The sequence below is a fragment of the Schistocerca cancellata genome, chromosome 3 (genome assembly GCF_023864275.1).
Source record: "Schistocerca cancellata isolate TAMUIC-IGC-003103 chromosome 3, iqSchCanc2.1, whole genome shotgun sequence".
Lineage (NCBI taxonomy): Eukaryota > Metazoa > Arthropoda > Insecta > Orthoptera > Acrididae > Schistocerca > Schistocerca cancellata.
Genome location: NC_064628.1, coordinates 329405949 through 329429646, shown reverse-complemented (window position 1 = coordinate 329429646; position 23698 = coordinate 329405949). Strand labels below are relative to the sequence as shown.

Below are 23698 nucleotides of genomic sequence, written 5' to 3'. Positions count from 1 at the left end.
GCTGCCCACTGCAGCTCTCTAGCCATTGGTCCAGTTTTACTCTAGACAATGCTGCAACCTGCTGCAAAGCCAGAAGACACCACTGGTTGCCTCCTCCCTGCAACAGAGCCGTCTTCAGTGCACCAGATACCACTACAGAGTCAGAAAACACCAAGTTGGCGTTCCTCAGTAAGCCTTCCACTCTGTGCAAATGTCACTGGCCAATTGCTGCAACAGCTACAACTCAAGATGTCATATTCCAAAGACAATTTACCCTGCAAGCTTATGACATTTTGTGGCAACTTATATCCAAGCTGGTGAAACTTTGTACTTCATTTATGCATTTAAAGTTTTCAGCATAACAGTTTAACAAGTGAAGAACAGGAGCCACTGGCTATGAGGCTCAAACAAGTCACAGCGTCCCCAGGGGGTCCACAACTCTTTCGTGGATACGTGCGTAGCGAGCACGGGACCCCGAGCTAATGTGGCTTTCCTTCCTTTCCGGGCTGCATACCTTCCCTTTCCGCATCCTTCCCCATCCCTATCTTCGCCCCTCCTCCCCTCACCTCTGGCTCTTTCCTTCCCTTTCTCCCTATCTGGGAGTATGGTTTGTGCCTACGTCCGGAGACGGACGCTCGTAAATGTACTGCATTCTTCGCCTTCCTTGCTTTTGTCTTCTTCCTTCCTTTGTCCTTCTCTGTCTTTTTCCTTCCTTTGTCCTTCTCTTTTCCTTACCTCTTCTTTCTCTTTTCTCCGCTGCGGCGTTTGAGACCTCTCTTCCTTCCCTTCCCTTTCTCTTTCTTCCTCCCTGTGCGTGTCTGAAGGCCGACCCACGCCCTTCGTGCGTAGCCGGTGACGGGGTAACGCGTAATTCCCCGCCCCGGGTAGACAGGTAGGACACGTACGTACCCCCTGGTAACGGCCAGGCCCAGGGAGGGGTGATTACCCGAGCTGATACCTTCCGAAAATGCCGATTGGTCCCTCCGTCCGTTTGTCGGGAGGTGTGACCTGAGGTGTGAACAATCACCTAAGGCGGGAGTGCCCTCAGAGAGGGCCCCCACAAGGGAGGAGCGCGCCATCGGAGACGCCGGTAATCATGGGGGATTCTTCCGCAATGGTTTCCTCACCTTCCACTAAGTCTAGTCACAAACGTAAGCATACTGAGTCTCAGCCACAGACGATTCTTCCATCGTTGCCACAGTTCCTTGTTGTTTCTCGGTCTGATGAAGGTCACGACTTCTCCACGGTCAACCCTTTCATTATTCAGAAAGGAGTCGACGCAATAGCAGGTCCTGTAAAGTCTTGTTCCAGATTACGGAATGGCACCCTGTTGTTAGAAACACACAGTGCCCTCCAGTCACAAAAATTGCTGCGTACTTCTCTGCTCCACACCTTCCCTGTCCGGGTGGAACCGCACCGTACCTTGAATTCCTCGCGTGGAGTCGTTTATACACGCTCCCTCGATGGATTGTCTGACGAAGAAATTCAGCACTATCTGTCTGACCAGGGTGTAACGGCAGTTCATAGAGTAATGAAACGGGTTGACACGAACATCATTCCAACCCGTACTGTCTTCTTGACATTTGACACAGTTCAACTCCCATCGAAAATCAAAGCAGGCTATGAGATAATTTCCGTTCGCCCTTACGTCCCAAACCCTACGCGTTGCTATCGATGTCAGCGGTTCAATCACACCAGCCAGTCCTGTTCCAATCCAGCCAAATGTGTTACGTGTGGCACGGATGCCCATGAGGGTGCTTGTCCACCTCCATCCCCTCGCTGCATCAACTGTATGGGTGACCACGCTGCTTCCTCTCGAGATTGCCCCGTTTTTAAGGATGAGAAGCTCATCCAGGAAATAAGGGTGAAGGAAAAGGTGTCGACCTTTGCTGCTCGAAAATTATTCGCCAGTCGCAAGCCCACCGTGCCACAGACAGGAAAATACAGCACTGTCCTTGCTTCTCCTCGGCCAACAAAGGAGGCGGCCACGCAGACTTGCGACCTCACCTTTAGTACCACGGTCGTCAGATCGGCCAGCGCAAAGATCGCTCGTTCAACCTCACCACTTTCGCCTGCCCACTCCATGGCTCACCCTTCGTCGGGTTCTGCTACATCTCGAGCCCAAAAGTCGGACGCCAAGTCTTCGAAAAAAGAGCATACTCGTGAAGAGTTTTTACGGACCGCAGCTTCACAACCATCGGTTCCTCCTTCCTCTAAACAACATTCTTCCAAGAAGGCTACAAAGAAACCCAGTTCCTCTCCTTCTCCGCCAAGGCGTGCGCCCTCTACAGCACCACCTGGCGGAAATCGCCCTCGGCCATCTTCTGTGTCGCCGAGGCGCACTGCTGGTGGCCGGTCAACCGGCCGATCGCTGGTGGCAGGGACTGCTCCTGACCAACTTATGGATCAGGATCTTCTGCCTTCGGCCGAATGCCATTCCATGCTGTCGGTTGCTAGCTCCGAGCAGTCTTTGAGTTGACAGCAACTTTGGTCCCATTCCTCCATTCTCTTTTCACCCCATGTCCATTATCCACTGGAATATCCGCGGCATTCGAGCCAATCGGGATGAATTGTCGGTCCTCTTACGCTCCTACTCGCCGGTCATCTTCTGTCTTCAGGAAACAAAGCTGCGTCCCCATGACCGCTTTGTTCTCCCTCATTTTCAGTCTGTCCGATATGATCTCCCCTCTGTTGAAGGCTCTCCAGCCCATGGAGGACTCATGATTCTTCTCCGTGATACTCTCCATTATCACCCAATCCCCTTAAACACTTCCTTCCAAGCTGTCGCCGTCCGTCTTTCACTTTCCGGATACACGTTCTCTCTTTGTACTGTATACATTCCATCGTCCACACCAATGGCACGAGCTGATCTCCTTCATCTTCTTGGTCAGCTTCCACCCCCCTATTTGCTGGTTGGGGACTTCAATGCCCACCACCCGCTTTGGGGATCTCCACACCCTTGTCCACGTGGCTCCGTATTGCTAGACGTCTTCCACCAAGCGGATCTAGTTTGCCTCAACACTGGGGTCCCCACATTTTTGTCTGCCTCCACGACAACCTTATCTCATTTGGACCTTGCGGTCGGTACTGTTCCGCTAGCTCGGCGCTTCGAATGGTTCGCCCTTGATGATACACACTCGAGTGACCACTTTCCATGTGTCCTCAGACTGCAGCCTCAACTGCCATATATGCGCCCGCGACGCTGGAAGTTTGCCCAAGCTGATTGGACACTTTTTTCGTTTCTCGCGACATTCGATGACCGTCGCTTTCGCAGCGTCGACGATGAGGTCACACACATTACCGACGTTATCCTTACAGCTGCGGAACGTTCAATACCACGCACCTCCGAATTGCCCCGGCGCCCCCCAGTTCCTTGGTGGAACGAGGCATGCCGTGACGCAATACGTGAGCGGCGACGTGCTCTTCGCATTTTCCGTCACCATCCTACTTTGGCCAACTGTATCCGCTATAAGCAGTTCCGAGCGCGATGCCGTCGTGTCATCCGCGATAGCAAGAAGGCAAGCTGGAAATTCTTTATTAGCTCATTTAACACCTTCACTCCCTCCTCGGAAGTTTGGAGTCGGCTTCGATGGTTCTCAGGCGCGCCTAGTTTCTCCCCGGTTTCTGGGCTCACTGTCGCGCATGATACCTTAGTGGACCCCGTCGCAATTTCTAACTCGTTGGGTCAGCACTTTGCTGAGATTTCGAGCTCTTCAAATTACCCGCCAGCGTTTCTCCCGAAGAAACGTGCAGCGGAAGTGCGACCTCTTGCTTTCTCCTCCCAAAATCACGAAAGCTACAATACTGTTTTCTCCATGCGGGAACTCCAACATGCCCTCTCATCTTCTCGCTCCTCCGCCCCAGGACCGGATGGTATCCATGTCCAAATGTTGCTGCATTTATCAACCCATAGTCTGCGTTACCTCCTTCGCCTTTATAATCGAATTTGGACCGACAGTACCTTTCCCAAACGGTGGCGCGAAGCTATTGTCGTTCCCGTTCCGAAACCTGGAAAGGACAAACATCTCCCCTCTAGCTATCGCCCCATTTCTCTCACGAGTAGTGTCTGTAAGGTTTTGGAGCGTATGGTGAATTACCGTTTAGCTTGGTGGCTAGAATCCCGCAGTCTTTTAACACCAGCCCAATGCGGATTTCGGAAGCATCGTTCTGCCGTTGACCATCTTGTTGCTCTCTCCACTTATATCATGAACAATTTTCTCCGGCAACGCCAAACGGTAGCAATATTTTTTGATCTGGAGAGAGCATACGATACCTGTTGGAGGACAGGCATCCTCCGCACACTGTTCTCTTGGGGCTTTCGAGGCCGGCTGCCCCTTTTTCTTCGCGAATTTATGGCAGAGCGCACTTTTAGGGTGCGGGTGAACACTACTCTCTCCCGTACTTTCTCCCAAGAAAACGGGGTACCCCAGGGATCCGTGCTGAGTGTTGTACTGTTTGCCATCGCCATAAATCCAATTATGGATTGTCTCCCTCCTGATGTCTCGGGCTCCCTCTTTGTGGACGATTTTGCGATCTACTACAGCGCTCAACGGACCAGCCTTCTTGAACGACGTCTTCAAGGATGTCTCGATCGCCTCCACTCGTGGAGCATCGAAACTGGCTTCCGTTTTTCACCCAGTAAGACCGTTTGTGTCAATTTTTGGCGACGTACGGAGTTTCTTCCGCCCTCCTTACATCTAGGTCCTGTCAACCTTCCGTTTTCAGACGTCGCTCAATTCTTGGGTCTTATGTTTGACAGAAAACTATGCTGGTCCTCCCACGTTTCCTATCTTTCGGCTCGCTGTCTGCGATCACTTAACACCCTCCGTGTCCTCAATGGTACCTCCTGGGGAGCGGACCGAGTGGTCCTTCTCCGCCTCTATCGCGCCTTAGTGCGCTCGAAATTGGATTATGGAAGCATAGTCTACTCCTCTGCTCGGCCGTCTATTCTTCGGCGTCTCGACTCTATCCACCACCGTGGATTACGTTTAGTGTCTGGAGCCTTTTACACTAGCCCTGTGGAAAGCCTTTATGCTGAGACTGCTGAACCTCCGCTGTCCAATCGGCGAGCAGTCCTCCTGAGTCGTTATGCTAGCCGTCTGTCTTCCATGCCTGCTAATCCAGCCCACGACCTTTTTTTCGACGCCTCCTTTGATGTAGGGTATGCAGGCCGCCCCTCCTCCCTACTACCCCCGGGAGTCCGCTTCCGTCAACTGCTCCATTCTCTTTCCTTCCGCTTTCCTAAAACCTTCCTGACAACTTGGGGTACAGCACCGCCTTGGCTCCGTCCCCGGATCTGCCTGCTCCGTGACCTTTGTCAATTTCCCAAAGATGGTACCCCTACACTTGTTTATCGTCGGGCATTTGCTGCTCTATGTGCAGAAATGACGGACGCCACATTTATTTACACCGACGGCTCGAAAACATCGTTAGGTGTAGGGAGTGCCTATATTGTTGGCGACACCCCAAATCGCTTTCGGCTTCCCGACCAGTGTTCGGTTTATACTGCGGAGCTTTACGCTGTTCTCCAGGCTGTCCACTACATCCGCCGCCATCAGCGGATACAGTACGTTATCTGCTCAGATTCTCTCAGCTCTCTCCTCAGTCTCCAAGCTCTTTACCCTGTGCACCCTCTGGTCCACCGGATTCAGGACTGTCTGCGCTTGCTTCACCTGAGGGGCGTCTCGGTGGCGTTCCTCTGGCTCCCGGGACACGCTGGTATCTGTGGGAATGAGGCGGCCGATATAGCGGCCAAGGCCGCGGTCTCTCTTCCTCGGCCAGCTATTCAGTCGCTTCCCTTCACCGATCTTCGGAACGATTTATGTCGCCATGTTGCTCAATTATGGCATGCCCATTGGTCGGCACTTCCCTGTAATAAATTGCGGGAAGTGAAAGCCCTTCCTTGCACTTGGACTTCTTCCTCCCGAACGCGTCGTCGGGAGGAGGTCATTTTAGCTAGACTCCGGATAGGGCATTGTCGTTTTAGCCATCGACATCTTTTAAGCGGCGATCCTCCCCCACTCTGTCCCCACTGCTCTCAGCTGTGGACGGTGAGACACCTTTTAATTGAATGCCCCTATTTTAATCCGTTACGCTCCCGTCTACAGCTATCGCCTGATCTATCGTCGATTTTAGCAGATGACACGCGCTCCGCCGACCGCGTTCTACAGTTTATTAGTGACAGTGAAATGACGTCAGTCATTTGAAGCTCTTTTTGGGGACAATCACCCCCTTTCTGTAGTGGATTTTTAAGCAGTCTTCTATTTTTAGTTTCTCCAATTTTCTGACTTTGTTCCCATTGCTGCTGGTTTTAAATTTCGGTTTTTTACTGTCTTAAGTCACGGGCTGGGCGCTAATGACCATAGAAGTTTTGCGCCCTAAAACCACAACAAAAAAAAAAAAAAAAAAAAAAAAAAAAAAAGTCACAGCGTAGTAATCACTGCCAGTCGTCACGTTGAAGCTACCGTGTTGCTGTCTTTGTTTTGTGTGAATATAAACAATGTGCATTGTACATGGTTTCTACCATGTGCTTGCATTTCACTGTGCTTTGTTTCACTGTGATTTAGAAAATCCTAATATTTCGAAAATCCCACCAAAATGATTTCATGCATGTTGAGATGTCACTGAATGGCCAGACACTGGAGTTACTATGGAGAACTTCTGAGTTTTATGGGCAGGAGAAACAGTACTACCATCAATTCCCCTCTATAAAGTTTTGAAACAAACCTCAAAAACCCTCTGAATCAGTGCAAGAACAAGAGTTATTGCAAAAGTTGAACTATGTAGCTATCAGCCATAACTATTCTGAGGCCTCTGAATCAGATATTGTATTTTTAGCGACCCCTGGAAAGAAGAAAAATCAGCCCCATTCTGTCACCAACTTAGGTTCTTTCCAGACTTCTGCTCCCCACACCTAACAAATTGTTTTATCCATTTCAATAAATGGAAGCTCACCAGTGCTTCAGCTTTATGGCAGGATAATTCCTGAGAGCAGTGTACACAGTCAAATGCTAAAACACCTCAGCCAAACAAATAAAAATAATATCATTGAGATTTTATTTGCTTGTGCAAGGAAAAAAATTTTCCTCTCCATGGCAGAAAAGCATCATAGGTTATTGAGAATGGGAAGAGATACAGAAAACATATATAATTAGAGACCAGTTTGTCTGAATAACCATCTTGAAGCCTTGTCCAAGGGTACTAAACCTAGAATCTGCAATCCCTGATGACTTTACACAATGCTGACACTTGATAACTGTGTTCCTTGACTTTCAAAATGTGTATGATACAACTTCGTGTCAGCACATGTTATCCACGTTACATAAAAGGGGGTTCCAGGACTGTATAGAAGTTCATATGTGTGGTTGTTGTTGTTGTTGTTGTTGTTGTTGTTGTGGTCTTCAGTCCTGAGACTGGTTTGATGCAGCTCTCCATGCTACCCTATCCTGTGCAAGTTTCTTCATCTCCCAGTACCTACTGCAACCTACATCCTTCTGAATCTGCTTAGTGTATTCATCTCTTGGTCTCCCTCTACGATTTTTACCCTCCACGCTGCCCTCCAATGCTAAATTTGTGATCCCTTGATGCCTCAGAACATGTCCTACCAACCGATCTCTTCTTCTCGTCAAGTTCTGCTACAGACTCCTCTTCTCCCCAATTCTATTCAATACTTCCTCATTAGTTATGTGGTCTACCCATCTAATCTTCAGCATTCTTCTGTAGCACCACATTTTGAAAGCTTCTATTCTCTTCCTGTCCAAACTATTTATCGTCCATGTTTCACTTCCATACATGGCTACACTCCATACAAATACTTTCAGAAACAGACTTCCTGACACTTAAATCTGTACTCGATGTTAACAAATTTCTCTTCTGCAGAAACGCTTTCCTTTCCATTGCCAGTCTACATTTTATATCTTCTCTACTTCGACCATCATCAGTTATTTTGCTCCCCCAATAGCAAAACTCCTTTACTACTTTAAGTGTCTCATTTCCTAATCTAATTCCCTCAGCATCACCCGACTTAATTCAACTACATTTCATTATCCTCGTTTTGCTTTTGTTGATGTTCATCTTATACCCTCCTTTCAAGACACTGTCCATTCCGTTCAATTGCTCTTCAAAGTCCTTTACTGTCTCTGACAGAATTACAATGTCATCGGCGAACCTCAATGTTTTTATTTCTTCTCCATGGACTATAGTACCTACTCTGAATTTTTCTTTTGTTTCCTTCACTGTTTGCTCAATATACAGATTGAATAACATCGGGGATAGGCTACAACCCTGTCTCATTCCCTTCCGAACGACTGCTTCCCTTTCATGCCCCTCGATTCTTATAACTGCCATCTGGTATCTGTACAAATTGTAAATAGCCTTTCGCTCCCTGTATTTTACCCCTGCCACCTTTAGAATTTGAAAGAGAGTATTCCAGTCAACATTGTCAAAAGCTTTCTCTAAGTCTACAAATGCTAGAAATGTAGGTTTGCCTTTCCTTAATCTTTCTTCTAAGATAAGTCGTAAGGTCAGTATTGCCTCACGTGTTCCAATATTTCTACGGAATCCAAACTGATCATACCCGATGTCAGCTTCTACCAGTTTTTCCATTCGCCTGTAAAGAATTCGTGTTAGTATTTTGCAGCTGTGACTTATCAAACTGATGGTTCAGTAATTTTCACATCTGTCAACACCTGCTTTCTTTGGGATTGGAATTATATTCTTCTTGAAGTCTGAGGGTACTTCACCTGTCTCGTACATCTTGCTCACCAGATGGTAGAGTTTTGTCAGGACTGGCTCTCCCGAGGCCATCAGTAGTTCTAATGGAATGTTGTCTACTCCCGGGGCCTTGTTTCGACTCAGGTCTTTCAGTGCTCTGTCAAACTCTTCACGCAGTATCGTATCTCCCATTTCCTCTTCGTCTACGTTCTCTTCCATTTCTATAATATTTTCCTCAAGTACATCGCCCTTGTATAGACCCTCTATATACTCCTTCCATCTTTCTGCTTTCCCTTCTTTGGTTAGAACTGGGTTTCCATCTGAGCTCTTGATATTCATACAAGTGGTTCTCTTTTCTCCAAAGGTCTCTTTAATTTTCCTGTAGGCAGTATTTATCTTACCCCTAGTGAGATAAGCCTCTACAGCCTTACATTTGTCCTCTAGCCATGCCTGCTTAGCCATTTTCCACGTCCTGTCGATCTCATTTTTGAGTAAACCTCTGGTTTAGTCAGTTTATCCAGGTCCCATCTCCTTAAATTCCCACCTTTTTGCAGTTTCTTCAATTTTAATCTGCAGTTCATAACCAATAGATTGTGGTCAGAGTCCACATATGCCCCTGGAAATGTCTTACAATTTAAAACCTGGTTCCTAAATCTCTGTCTTACCATTATATAATCTATCTGATACCTTTTAGTATCTCCGGGATTCTTCCATGTATACAACCTTCTTTTATGATTCTTGAACCAAGTGTTAGCTATGATTAAGTTATGCTCTGTGCAAAATCTACCAGACGGCTTCCTCTTTCGTTTCTTACCCCCAATCCATATACCTACTATGTTTCCTTCTCTCCCTTTTCCTACGCTCGAATTCCAGTCGCCCATGACTATTAAATTTTCGTCTCCCTTCACTGTCTGAACAATTTCTTTTATCTCATCATACATTTCATCAATTTCTTCATCCTTTACAGAGCTAGTTGGCGTATAAACTTGTACTACTGTAGTAGGCGTGGGCTTCGTGTCTATCTTGGCCACAATAATGCGTTCACTATGCTGTTTGTAGTAGCTTGCCCGCACGCCTATTTTTTTATTCATTATTAAACCTACTCCTGCAGTACTTCTATTTGATTTTGTATTTATAACCCTGTATTCACCTGACCAGAAGTCTTGTTCCTCCTGCCACCGAACTTCACTAATTCCCACTATGTCTAACTTTAACCTATCCATTTCCCTTTTTAAATTTTCTAACCTACCTGCTCGATTAAGGGATCTGACATTCCACCCTCCGATCCGTAGAACACCAGTTTTCTTTCTCCTGATAACGACATCCTCTTGAGTAGTCCCCACCCGGAGATCCGAATGGGGGACTATTTTACCTCCGGAATATTTTACTCAAGAGGACGCCGTCATCATTTAACCATACAGTAAAGCTGCATGCCCTCGGGAAAAATTACGGCTGTAGTTTCCCCTTGCTTTCAGCCGTTCGCAGTACCAGCACAGCAAGGCCGTTTTGGTTATTGTTACAAGGCCAGATCAGTCAATCACCCAGACTGTTGCCCCTGCAACTACTGAAAAGGCTGCTGCTCCTCTTCAGGAACCACACATTTGTCTGACCTCTCAACAGATACCCCTCCGTTGTGGTTGCACCTACGGTAGAACTTTTTATCACTTACACTGTTTTAGATCAGAGTAGGCACAGTTCTTAGTAGTTAACATGTTCAGGAGAAGAGGATTCCACAGGGATTAGTACTGAGTACTAATCTCTTGTGAAAGCAATAAATAATATTGGAACTGCAGTGGGACCTATAATCTCATTGTCATTGTACAAAGATAATTTCCACTTTCATAGCCGCTCTACATCCATTGCGTAAGATAGAACGTCAACTTCAGAGACCTATAGGGAAGGCACATGACTGGGCGTAAAATCAGGGGTATTATTTCTGACCTTTGTCATACATTTCTATAGACTCAGGTCCGTACTAGATTTATTTATGAGATCAGATGTTACAGGTAGTTGAACAATTCTACTTCTTAGACTTACTATTAAACAACAGATCTGTGTGGCTACCTCACATTCATTAACTAATGGGATCTAATGCAAATTGATAATAAAAAATTTACTCACCAAGCGGTGGCAGGAGCACACACACAAGACTCTAACTTTTACAATGTTTTGGAGCCAGTGACTCCTCATTCTTGCTGAATAGTTGAAGGTGAAGGAAGAGGGGTGAAGGAAAAGGGCTACAGTTCAGAAAAGTCACCCAGAACCTTGGGTCAGGGGAGACTTGTCGGATGAAATGCGAAGGAAAGACTGACTGTTGAGGACTGGACTGCATGAGATTTGAAAACCTGAAAGCTTAATGTTCGAAGACAGGATAGTATGTGAGGCAGAGACTACTACTAAAACATTGTGCTCGAGTTATTAAGAGTGAAAAACTAAGTGCATTGTATGTAACAGAGATGGGATGGAGGAGAGCAAAAAAATAGACAGGTCAGGATATCACAGAGGTAGAAAACTAAAATGGAGTGAAGAAAGGAGTAGTTACTATGAATAAATGTCAAAACAGAAGGAATTAATGTAAACTGCTCTGCACCAGGATATTGTATTTTGCCAGTTTACAGCCTCTGCCTATGCCCATTCATCCTGACTGATAACTGGGTGGTAGTCTACAACATGACAGTAGGCTCTACAACATGACAATTCTGACCTCAGTGCTGTTTACCACACATGCCATCCGGATTCTTCCCCCAGACACCAGTTTCTCAGAACTCCACAGGTGGGAACTAGCACAACAACATTTCCTTGGTTCTCGCAACCCACGTACCAATAATTTACATTAATTCCTCTTGTCTCAGCATTTATTCAAAATAACTACTCCTTTCTTCACTCAATTTTAGTTTTCTGCCTCTGTGATTTCCTGATCTATTTTTTGCCATTCCCGCTCCCTTTCTCTGTTACATACAATGCTCTTAGCTTTTCACTCTTGTTAACTCGTGCATAATGTTTCAGTAGTAATCTGTCTTGCACACTACCTTGTCTTCCTCTGTTAGCTCCTGAACTGTACCCCTTTTCCTAAACCTCTCCAGTCCTTTCCCTTCAACCCACTTCCTCACCTCCAACTCTTCTGCTGGAAGAAGGAGCCACTGGCTCTGAAAGCTTGTAAAAGTTGAACCTTTTTGTGTGTATGCTCTCTGTTTCCTTAGTTACATCTGCGAAATAGAGGAGACATTTCACTAAAATTTTGTAAAACAATAATTTTGTCTCTGCTAGTTTATAGATATGTCTCGTATGAATCGCAAGCACCATCGAACTAAAGTTATTAGACCCTGTACATGGTAGTGGTGTAAGACTGGAAACTAGAGCCTTCTGAATAAGTCTAATCAACAATCTTGCAGAAGTGGTTGTTTCACCTTTGAGAGTCAAACACCGGCAACTCCTTCTCATAAGCAATTGCAAAGTGAAATGAAATGTCATGTGGTGAGGGCCTCCTGTCAGACTGGTCACCTGGTGCAAGTCTTTTTAGGTGACGCCACTTCAGTGACTTGCATGTTGATGGGAGGCGGGGGGGGGGGGGGGGGGGCAATATTATTATGATGATGAAGATGATGATGATGAGGATGGCGACGGCGACGACGACACGCAGTCCCTGAGCAGAGAAAATCTCTGACCCAGCTGGGGATCGAACCCGGGCCCATTTGCTCAGTATTCCACTGTACTGACCACTCAGCTATTGAGGCGCACAAATAGTCACAATCAACCAGAGAGCTTGTTACCCCACCATGTACCAAAACCAAAACCCAACTGCTCATGAATAGACTCTGAAGAGGAAGAGCAGCCAAGGATCAGCACACTAAACTCAAATGTCCCCTGCTTTCATGTAGACGCAGAATCTCATATCGGACTCCTCAGACTGATCCCACCATTCAGCAATAATGTCAGTGTTTCAGAAGTAGGGACATGACAATGTAGCATCTTTTTTAGGAAAAATTGTCATCTGTCCGTTCTTTTATTTTTATTTTTTTAGTTTAATCATGTATAAATTTAAAAGATTGTCATGCCGTGTGCCTGTAGATGAAGAGTGGGTTCTTACCGCTACACACCCCTTTCCTTTCACCCCCCTCCCTCAAATACCATCCCAGTACCCCCACCCCAGGATTCTCGAGTACAGAGATTTTATCCATATATCGAATGGATAACTGTCAATTCTCTAATATATAGGAAGTATTTCTTTCCACCTATAAAATTAGTTACCATGACATCACGTGTGTTGAAACTGACCAACTCAGTTATAACAAAAAAAAAAAAAAAAAAAAAAAAGTGCAATTTTAGAGTCTTGCCCACCTCTCTGCAAATGCCCACAGTAACATCTTGTAACTATAGAACTGACTGCTGCACAGGTGTTGCAGACACAGTCAAAGACAAGTTTTAGTGCCTGCATTACTGTATTTTAAATTTAGTTTGTGAGTTATCTCCCTTTATTCCTCTAAAGTATTTGCTACAGCATTAATCATAAGAGTGTATTGCAGAAATTACTCCACATGCTTGTAATTTGTATTTATGTCTATAATATCAGGGTACCCAAGCATTCATAATTTTGTTTTTCTTGTAGGTGAAGAGGAAATTTTCATCATTCTTCAAGAGTCTAGTCATAGAACTTGACAAGGATCTCTATGGGCCAGATAATCATCTAGTTGAATGGCATAGAACGCCAACAACACAGGAAACAGATGGTTTTCAGGTAATTAAAGAAAGGTATTTTGTGTGCGCGTTTGAGTGTGTATGTGAAATAGTCTTTAACATAAAGATAGCAGCTATCTTCATGTTAGACTTATTTACAGTACATAGGATGATGACTTTGCCCAAGAAGCTGCTTTCAGATACGCTGCAGGTAACACAAAACTAAGCATGCCACATATCCCCACTAATACTCTACTTTAAGCTATAGCATTAAACACAATGCTCAAAACTCTGTTGAAAGAATGAAGCCAGATTATGAATATTCACAGCATTTTTTGACATTTTATTATTGTGGTTGAGAAACCAGAATTTGGGAGACGTGCAGTGGTAATAGCTTACTTCAGATGTTCTACAGTAGAGCAGCACTCACTTTGGTGGTAACAGCTTGAGATAATGAGCAGAGATGGCACCTCTCCATGGCAGTGAAATAGTTAGACTGATTCAGTAGGATCCTGGGGAACAATTTCTTTGTGTGTCATGCCTTGCACTTTAAAAAAAATGCGGTGTGCAATCTTTGCATTGAATTGAATCTTTCATCAGTGATGCCTAATGTTTTTAAAAGCTTTTTGAAAGCCTTTAATTTGTTGTAAGTAATAAATTTTTTAAGGAAGGAAAATATAACCTAATTTCTGACATTTTTAAAATTTACAAAACATTTCTGCAAGCTACACAACTTGTTTCAGCTGGTTATTCTTAAGAGATCGTTGTTTCGAATGGTCTTTACTTTCCTGTCATCTTGAAAGTAATTAAAGATGATGGGGAACATTTGTACGATACAAATTTCATGTGAAAGCATGGTAAACAGTGTTTAGCAAGATTACAAGAGCATTTGATGACTACTTTGATGCGCGCGCGCGCGCACACACACACACACACACACACACACACACACACACACACACACACACACACACACACATATTATCACTATACAGAGTAGAATGGTAGTGGTCATGTGTGTCTGTGTAGGTGATGGCCACCACCAAATGAATCTGTGTTCCTGACAGATGACACAATTTTTATATTAGAAAAAGGATTGTCATGCCCATTTTTGGGCAGGTGTGTCCAGATGCTGTACTTATTTTTTTCCCATATTCTTTTAACACTTGTACATATAGGTGTCATTAGAGAGACAGACTTCTCATTAGTTATGAATGACAATCTAATAAGTCATTTTCTGGGAAAATGGTAAGTCTGCTAGAACTAGACATTATAGTGCCAACCATCTGTCATCCAAGTGTTCCACTGTATACTGTACTACTTCATCTCCCATTCAAATAAGAAATGGCACATTTTAGATTAATTTTATTATTTGCAGTTCTAGCTAAAGTAATTACTCTGAAGTATTCACGTGATGAAGTATTCCAGTATCATAGAGACCTTAAAACTATTTGCTATTGAAGTAGAGCAAGTAAACTTCGCCAGATGATGTACACTACCAGTGACTGAAAATTACCTGCATTTTTGATATTTATGTACAGAAAATAGTTATTTCAAACTACCTCTGATAAAATAGTTAATCCGGATAAAGTTCACTAGGAAATAGGGAACTAATTTTATGTTTTCGCATTTTGAGGCAGAATTTGCTTCTGTTTCACATGTATGCAAGTTTTTCCAGTCCCTAACTGTAAGTAACAAAATAGTGACTATGAAAATGTGTGCATAGTCAAACCTTTTTTTACCTTCCCAAAATATAAAAAAACTGCAAACAATAAAATGTGATATTGTTTGGCATATCCAACAATACCTCATTAGTTATTTGTGTAGTTGAAACAAATAATGAATGTTTTCAATAGGTTAAACGACCAGGAGATAAAAATGTACGCTGCACAATTCTCCTTTTGCTGGATTACCAACCACTGCAGTTCAAATTGGATCCTAGACTTGCAAGACTTCTTGGTGTGCACACACAGACACGACCCGTTATCATCAGTGCTCTCTGGCAGTACATAAAAACTCACAAACTACAAGTAAGTAAATAAAACTTAAGAAAACTTCCTTCATATCGTACGAATAGTGAACCACTTTCATAACAGGCACAGTCACTTCAGAAACTTTCAGGGAATTTGTGTGTCAAGTTTCATGTTTCATAAATGAGAAAAGATTACTACCTTCTTTCCTCAGTGGTATTTCATAAAATCAATCTTTTTTCTGTCCACTGTCATTGGTGCACATACTGAGAAATAAGGGTCACAGTAGTCTGAAAGCAATGTTTGATATGATGAAATTAAAATGAATGTTTGCTAAAATAATACATTCTCTCAGTTGAGGAAATTTGAGATTAGATGTTTTCTATATACCATGAGGCAACAGTCAGTCAGTCAAGAAAGAAATGTAATTTTATTATTTGTAGTTGGCCGTGCTTTGCATTTTACCATTTGGTAAGACTAGTAGATCTCTGTACTAACAAATCCACTTTTAATTAACTGTCTCTGGCTGTCCAAGTGAAACTTCCATAAGAATGAAATCACTACAACTAATTATTAATGAACACTATTTTCAGAAAAAATTACTTTCAAGGAATAAATATAAAACAAGTTTCCAAATTAACATGACTTCAGTGAACTGCCACTTAAGTTGACTACTTTTGATACAAACATTTGTTTATTGGCTAGCTGTAGAGGAATATGAGAGCCATTTGTTTCCTTAACTGTTGTCACAGTCCCTCACACATTATCAATTGCTCCAAAAGCAACAGACAGTCTGAGTGCATAGTAAGTGACTTCAGTGTCTGTTCAATGGCAGTGTACATGTTCCAATATTCTTTTTACATTATACATTATACTCCTAGTTGAAAAGGAAGGACACTACTGTGTCATTATTCAGAGACTTAGGTCTTATCTGAAATAGATTCCGTAGAAAGGAAGGAACAGGGTTCCAGGTCAGACAAACATGAGATAATTGAACAAAATCAAATAGGTGTGGTAATAACTTAATAGGAATGTTGGTTAAATACTATGAACAGCATAGAGAATATATAATTGTAGTCCCAAATCAATGTAAAGACCAGCTAGAATAAGGTAAGTATTTATGCCTCATAGCCCTGCAGGTGGTGGTGGTGGTGGTGGTGAAGAAATAAGAGAAGTTATCCAGTTAAAGGAGATGAAAACTTAAAACTGAGGAATTCAATAGTAGGAAAAGGAGGAGAGGAAAAATAATTGAACATGGACCAGAAAAAGGAATGAAAGGGAAAGCTGCCTGGTAGGATATTGCACAGTGAACATTGTAACTGTTGCTATCACTTAGTTGAAGAATCTTTAAACAAGGTCATATATGTGAAAGAGATCTGCATTATCATGTTGGGATTTGTAAGATTCTCCTTGATAGGTCAGGGGTGCCTTTCTGAACATAGCACTTTTTGTCAGGCACTATCAACGATGATGAGATGGGAGGTGTGATGTTAAGAGAATAATTTAACAGAGCTCTGAAGAATTTAAGTAGAAACAATTTCTATAGAGTAAATGACATTCCTGCAGATTTATTGAGATCTTTGGCAAAACTGACCATGATAAAACTATTTCACCTGATAAGCAAGATATGAGATAGGTGAAGTACACCAGTTTAATAAGTTGTCATGGCAGAATACTAATGTTAATTATTTACTGAAGAATGAAAAGACTGGTAGAATCTGACATCAGTAATATAAACTTTGGGTTTCAGAAAAATGTTGGAAATGATAGGCAATACAGACCTTTCAACTTATCTTACAATATAGATCATTAAGAAAAGGCAAATCTATGTAAATAACATTTGTTGATTTAGAGAAAGCTTTTGATAGTGGTTTCCTTTAATACATTTTTTGAAATCCTCAGGCCAGCAGCTAGAATGTGCAGGGAGCAAAAGGATATGTACAACATCTATAGAAACCAGACTCTTCAACTATAAGAATAAAGGCACATAAAAGGAGAATCAGTAGTAGAGAAGGGATGGGACATATTTATAGTTTATACCCAAAGTTATTTAATGCATAAAATGATCAAGCTGTGAAGAAAGCAATGAAAAATTTTGAAAGGTCAGGAAGAAAAAATGAAAACTTTGTGGTTTACTGATGACACTGAAATTCTGTCAGGGGCAAAGACATGAAAAAGCAGTTCAACAGAATGGATAATGCCTTGAAAAAGAGGTTATAGATAGCAACTAAAGTAGTAGAATTAAATCAGGCGGTGTTCAGAGAATTGGATTCCGAAATGATTTGCTGGAATTAGGAAATGTGCTTTACTATTTTTTCAGCAAAATAAGTGATATTTGTTGAAGTAGAGAGGATATAAAATACCAATAGGCAATTGCAGTTTGTACTGATAGCTCAGTAGTGTCTTCCCATTCCTTAGTGACCACAGTTGTGCCTGCTAGCTGATGACAGACAGTGCTTAAGCAAAATCAAACAATGGAACATCCAGGGTGGAATATAACAATATTATGAAAAGGGTAGTTGCTACTCACTGTATAGTGGAGATACTGAGTCACAGATAGGCACAACAAAAAGACGATCAGAAAGTTAGCTTTCAGCCAGTGACGAACTTATGACGGAGGCCTTGTTGGCTGAAAGCTCACTTTCTGATAGTCTTTTCATTGTGCCGATCTGCAACTCGGCATCTCCTCTATATTGTGAGGAGCAGCTATCCTTTTGATAATATTGTCACAGTGCTTAAGAAGGTAGCTACAAAATGGATGCTTACATTTGTGAAATGTAACAGCGAGTTCTTGCATATAGCTGGTGCTGTTATTTCTCTTTGTTCAGCTAGAAGTCTTGTTCACAAATTTTCTTTCTTTTTTTTTCCAAGAATAATCAATTTTTGGAAATGTAATATAATTGGATTGATAAAAAATCTACTCAAAAGCAGCAGCATAAGGAAACACATACAGTAGTCAAGGAAATTGGCAAGCTGTTGGAGCCACTGGCTCCTCCTCCTGGCAGAAGGAGAAGGAAGACGGATGAAGGATAAGGACTGACAAGGTTTAGAAAATGGGGAAAATTACAGAAAATTTGCTCAGAATCCTGGGTCAGGGGAGACTTATCAGACAGGATGAAAAAGAAAGACTTATTGTTGGGGACTGCACCAGATCAGATTGGAAACCTGGGAGCTTAGAGGTGGAAGACAGGGTAATAAGCAAGACAGAGATTACTGACCAAACATCTTGAAACAGTTAATAAGAGTGGGGAGCTGACTAAATACATTATGGGTGGTAGAGGTAGGAGTTGGAGAAAAATACAGGTCAGAAAATAAGATATACAGTAGACAAAAAGGGAGTGAAGAAAAGAGTAGTTACTGAGAGGTAATGCTGAGACTGATAACTTAATGGTAGTCATACCAATGGAAAAGACTGAACAGTGCTTGCATAGCAGTTGGTCTATGACATTTCATAGTGTGTGTTTTTCCAATTACAGGGCTTGTATATGTGATGGTAGGAGGGTGCATAGAGCAAGTCTTAGTTACAGGTAGGAGCAGCAGGGTGAGGAAATGGGTGCAGTAGGAGCTTAAGGTGTAAACAGCATATTACATCGGGGGGGGGGGGGGGGGGAGGTGGTAAGGAGCTATTCTAGGTGCAGTGGACAACATGAACAGGTCAGACAGAATGGACTTCATTTCAGGGCATGATTTTTAGGCAATCGAAACTTTGAAACTTAGTCAAAGTAGCTGATCAATACATTTAAGACCAGTATAGTAATGAGTGACAGGTAGTGCAGTCCCATGTTTTTTGAGGGATCAGTAGTACCAGGATTGGACATGGTGGCCCAGGAGATCTATTTTTGACTATGCTGGTGTGTTAATTACGTCCAGTTAAGGCTGACGTGAGAATGGTGGTGTATTGCTGGAAGGAATCTGTATCTGAACAAATACGTTTACCTTGAATGCCAAGGGTTTATGGGAGGGCATGTTTGACGTGGAAAGGATGGCAGCTGTCAAAATGTAAGTGCAATTGTTTGTTTGAAGGTTTTATGCCAATAAAACAGTGTAGCTGATCCTCAGTGATGATGTCAACATCAAGGGAAGTGGCAAAGGATTCACAATAGTACCATGTGAAATTTAATTGGATGTCTGTAGGTAGAGATTCCAAAAATTTTAACAGGTCAATCTCACAGTGAGTCAGTATGTCAAATATGTCATAAATATATCTGTACCAAATGAGGGGCTGAAGGCTTACAGATACTAGGAAAGGCTCCTCCAAGAGACACATTCAGAGGTTGGCATAAGAATGAGCCATCCTGATTCTCATGGCCGTACCCTTGATTTGTCTGTTTATCTGCAACTGAAAGGTAATGTAGTTGCTGATAAGTATAAAGTTGAAACTTCCTGGCAGATTAAAACTGTGTGCAGGACCAAGACTTGGTCCGGCACACAGTTTTAATCTGCTACTAAGTTTCAGATTAGCGCACACACACACACACACACACACACACACACTACTGCAGAGTGAAAATTTCATTCTGGACGTATAAAGTTGTTTAAGGTGACCAGGAGGGACGTCATAGGTTTGGAATCGGGTGGGTGCTGGCTGAGGTAATGTTCAGTGGCAGACAATGCACGTGGTGATATTGGTATAGAGAAAGCATATATACCATATTTACCAAATTGTGAAATGAGGTTTTTCCACAGATTTATTGTTCAAAAAGCACCAGGTCTTCTTATATTTGCAGATTAGAATATTTCTGCTGAGGTTAACATTCTTATGCGGTTTAGTAGAGCATGTAAAAGTATAGTCTTACATTTGTAGGTGTAGCTTCTCATTTACAGATGAAGCTTTGAATATTTAGGTCATTTGCAGATTTATATTGCAAAATTTTGAAGGGCAGGTCTGGTCAGACGATACTTGCAATAAAAAAGGTTAAAGATTTCCCAATATGCCAAAGCGCTCGGTAAAGTATCGACATGCTCGAACAATCACATGACAGTTGGCTTGCTAATACAATAGATACGTGAGAAACTAGCAACTAGCCACTATAACAGTCAATTACTCTGCTTAAAATTTGACAATTTTGGGAAACACAATTCCATCATCTTGCAAACTGTTGTTTTATTTGAACAGGTTTGCAATAAAGTTCTAATACATGTGAGGATACCATATGCAAGCATTACTGCTGCTTTTTAAGTAAAGGTAACATTCAAAAAGGGCAATGTTGTCCTTCAAAAAAAACATTGCTTGATTCAGAACCCAGATCAATATTTTATTTGATTATGAGAGACAGCAATAATTTAATAAGTGGGCTGAAAATGAGAAATTGGGTCACTCTTCGCGAATTAGAATATCGGATGAAAATGTTGCCAGCTTTTAAACAGCTTTAGACTATGATGGTGACATCAAAGTGAAACAAGAAGGAAAATTAATCCAGAATGCAATATCTAATAATCAAAATTATTCCTATTAAACTGACTGTGATGGTTGTGAGAGTAAATTTCGGCAGCAAGACCTATCGTGAAGCTAGTACCATCAAATCTGTAGAGGGCAGGGTGAGCACAAGTTCAAGAACTGGACTGAATCATGACTGTGACATTTAATTTATGTATTAGATGCTGTTGTTACATATGACTCGCACCCCAGAAGATATTGCAATCCTTTTTTCGCAGTTGCTCAAGCACAGCACTATGGCAGGGTTGGAGGGGGAACAATGATACAAGTGTGTCTCAGAACTATAGGAGTGCAGGAAGGGGAGTAGTGAGTGGGCGGCAAATTGCATTGTGTTGCCGAACACTGGAATCTATACTGCATCCTTTGGCATTTAAGGAACCACATTTAAACTGTGTTTTGCCTGAATTCATTCATAGTGTGAATTGAATTGACTTTAAAATTGCTTAAATACTCAACAATAGTATTCATTTCTGCAGGACATGGTAAAAGTCCAGGTAGGCGGCAGTGGCATACTTAAGTTACGTGCTACAATCTCGTCGACATTCACTGTGATGTATGACGGAGTGAATGAGGGTGTTTCAGCTCCTAGAGCACACGCAAAATAACGTGGCCAGTAAATGCACAGTTGACAGGGCACGTGTGGGGAGAACAGTAGTGCTAGGGGTTGTGGGCAGGCGCTATAGGGGAAATGCCAAGCACTGGAGGAGAAGTACCATATTAAACTGAAGCCTACACTTACATTTTTGTGAATATTATCTGGAGCTCCTCCATGCCCACCCTTGCATGGTAACCATTCAAAAAGATGTACTGTCATCCCTGCTTTGATTAGTATCTAGAAAGAATTTCACTGAAAATAAAACAAAAGCAATGATGTATTTTGCCTTGCTTGTTAACTATTTGTAACTTTCAGAGAAGAGTCATGAGTGGCGAATTTTGAGTAAAACCTACATTTCTGTTGTTACCATTTTAAAATTTGCTTCTTTTGCCAAAACATAAGAGTTAACACAATGTTACCTCCCTAACGTGTTGTACTGACACAATTGCAAGAGAATCCCAAAACAGTGGTTTATTAAGTGAGGAACTGAGGAAAAGTAAGGCCAATTGTTTTTGAAAAAGTGCCCCCTCGGTACAAAAATAAATGTGCAATGTCTTCATTTATGTTGTTCCTAAACCCAGAGTATTTCTCATTTCACCAGCTGTTGATGGCCCTTAAAAATTACATTCTTTCACCAGAAATGTCTGTAGTTAGTGGACTAGCGTGATAGGTAATGAAGTTGGCATAATAGCTATATGGAAAGCTATTCTTCTCTTTGCATGCTGTTGTTTGCAAAAATCTCATTTTGATATCTCAAAGTTTGTATGAAATACGAGGAATATTGTGGATATTTCTTTCTGGCTTTATCATTAGTGTGCATGATCGCATGTGATTGTACCACATATGATCAATTTTCTCGAGATAGGTGCCAGATAAAGACCTCCACACATGTTTAAGAAAAATTAAATATGTTAGCTAAATGTCACATGCACATTATGTAATATGCACCAAATGCAAAATCATAGCAACCCCTATTTTTTCTTGCAAACTTTTTGAGCTTTGCATATTATCTTACTTAGAGCAAATATCGCATTAACTATGATCGTTAATGAAATGATGGGCATGTCATCACGAAGCTGACTTACAAATCTCTTAGTTCTGCAAAAATGAATTTTTTTCATGAATAGTTTCTGTAAAATCATTTACAAAGGATTGCAGAGCATGCACCTCCATTCAGTCATCACAGCACATAGTCAACTAACTAAAGGTAGGCAATCATAGTTGGCCTATCCTCTTGAACAAACAAATAAACTTACCAGTGCTTTGTACGAAAATTGATCACTGCACATTGGTCAACATATCCAGAGCAGACCCTAGTTTCACACAGCCATTGAGAGATCAGTGGGCAGGCAATATGTTGGAAGTAAATGTCATTAACATTCTCATGTCAGTATAGAAGCAAAATCTAGTATGTATTTAGATAAAAACAGCTGTGTTCTCAGGTCCCACATTAACCATTGCCTCCGAAATTGCAACATATTCAGAAGAAACACCCAAATATAAATTTCACAGCTGTGCCATTAGGATGATGATGACGATGATGATGTGCACAGGTGGCACCATGTAACTGCGGGTATGGTGGCACAATCTATTGGTGATGTGTGTGCGCAGTTTGATGATGTTGCATAGTGCAGGTGTGGTTTCACACTGGAGAGGAGGTGGTCACACAACTTATCATCCACTACCAAACATGCAGGCGAGTAAGCAGAACGACGAGGAGTGATTCGATTTTTGGCAGCAGTGGGAGTTGGAGGCCGTGAAATGTATTGACAGATGAAAGCTGTGTACAGTCAGATAAGCATGAGAACTGTCACACAGTCAGCTTCTCAGCTCATTCATATAAGTTGCTGACAAGTAGCAGAAATCAGATTAGTGAAAATCTTAACTTGAAAATCAGGAAGTAGACAAAGTGAAGGACTTTTGCAAACTTGAAAGCTAAATATTACATGACAGACGAAGCAAAGACGACAAAAACCACAAAGAAAAATTCCACTAAAATCTTCAAAGCATAAATGAATTAGTCTTACTTAATTATTATAAAGACTTAAGCTCAGATACACAGTGAGACAAAATTTAAAAAAATAAATAAATAAATAGACCACTCAACATTACTGTTCAGAATACCACTGTTCTTTTATTATGTCCTGACACAGTCTTTCTCAAGTAGAAGTGAAATTAAAATTCAGACAACCATACTCTGCTTACTGTAAATAGTTCGCAATTTGAAAAGAGTCCCACAGTGAGAGTTGTACTTACAAAATGAGAATACAAAGCTAGATATACTTACCCCATGTTATCATAGGACGAGTAGTTAACAACATATGCATTAAG

At 42.2% G+C, this 23698-nt stretch overlaps 1 protein-coding gene across 3 annotated transcripts in view; it reads left to right on the top strand.

Moving 5' to 3' along the window:
- The window catches only part of LOC126175026 (brahma-associated protein of 60 kDa), a 66798-nt gene that overhangs the window by 35909 nt on the left and 7191 nt on the right, over nucleotides 1-23698 (top strand). For all 3 annotated transcript variants that reach the window (XM_049921527.1, XM_049921528.1, XM_049921529.1), the window contains exons 5-6: nucleotides 13298-13426; nucleotides 15222-15395. In XM_049921527.1, coding sequence (XP_049777484.1) covers nucleotides 13298-13426; nucleotides 15222-15395 — 303 coding nt within the window. The remainder of the gene's footprint in view (nucleotides 1-13297; nucleotides 13427-15221; nucleotides 15396-23698) is intronic.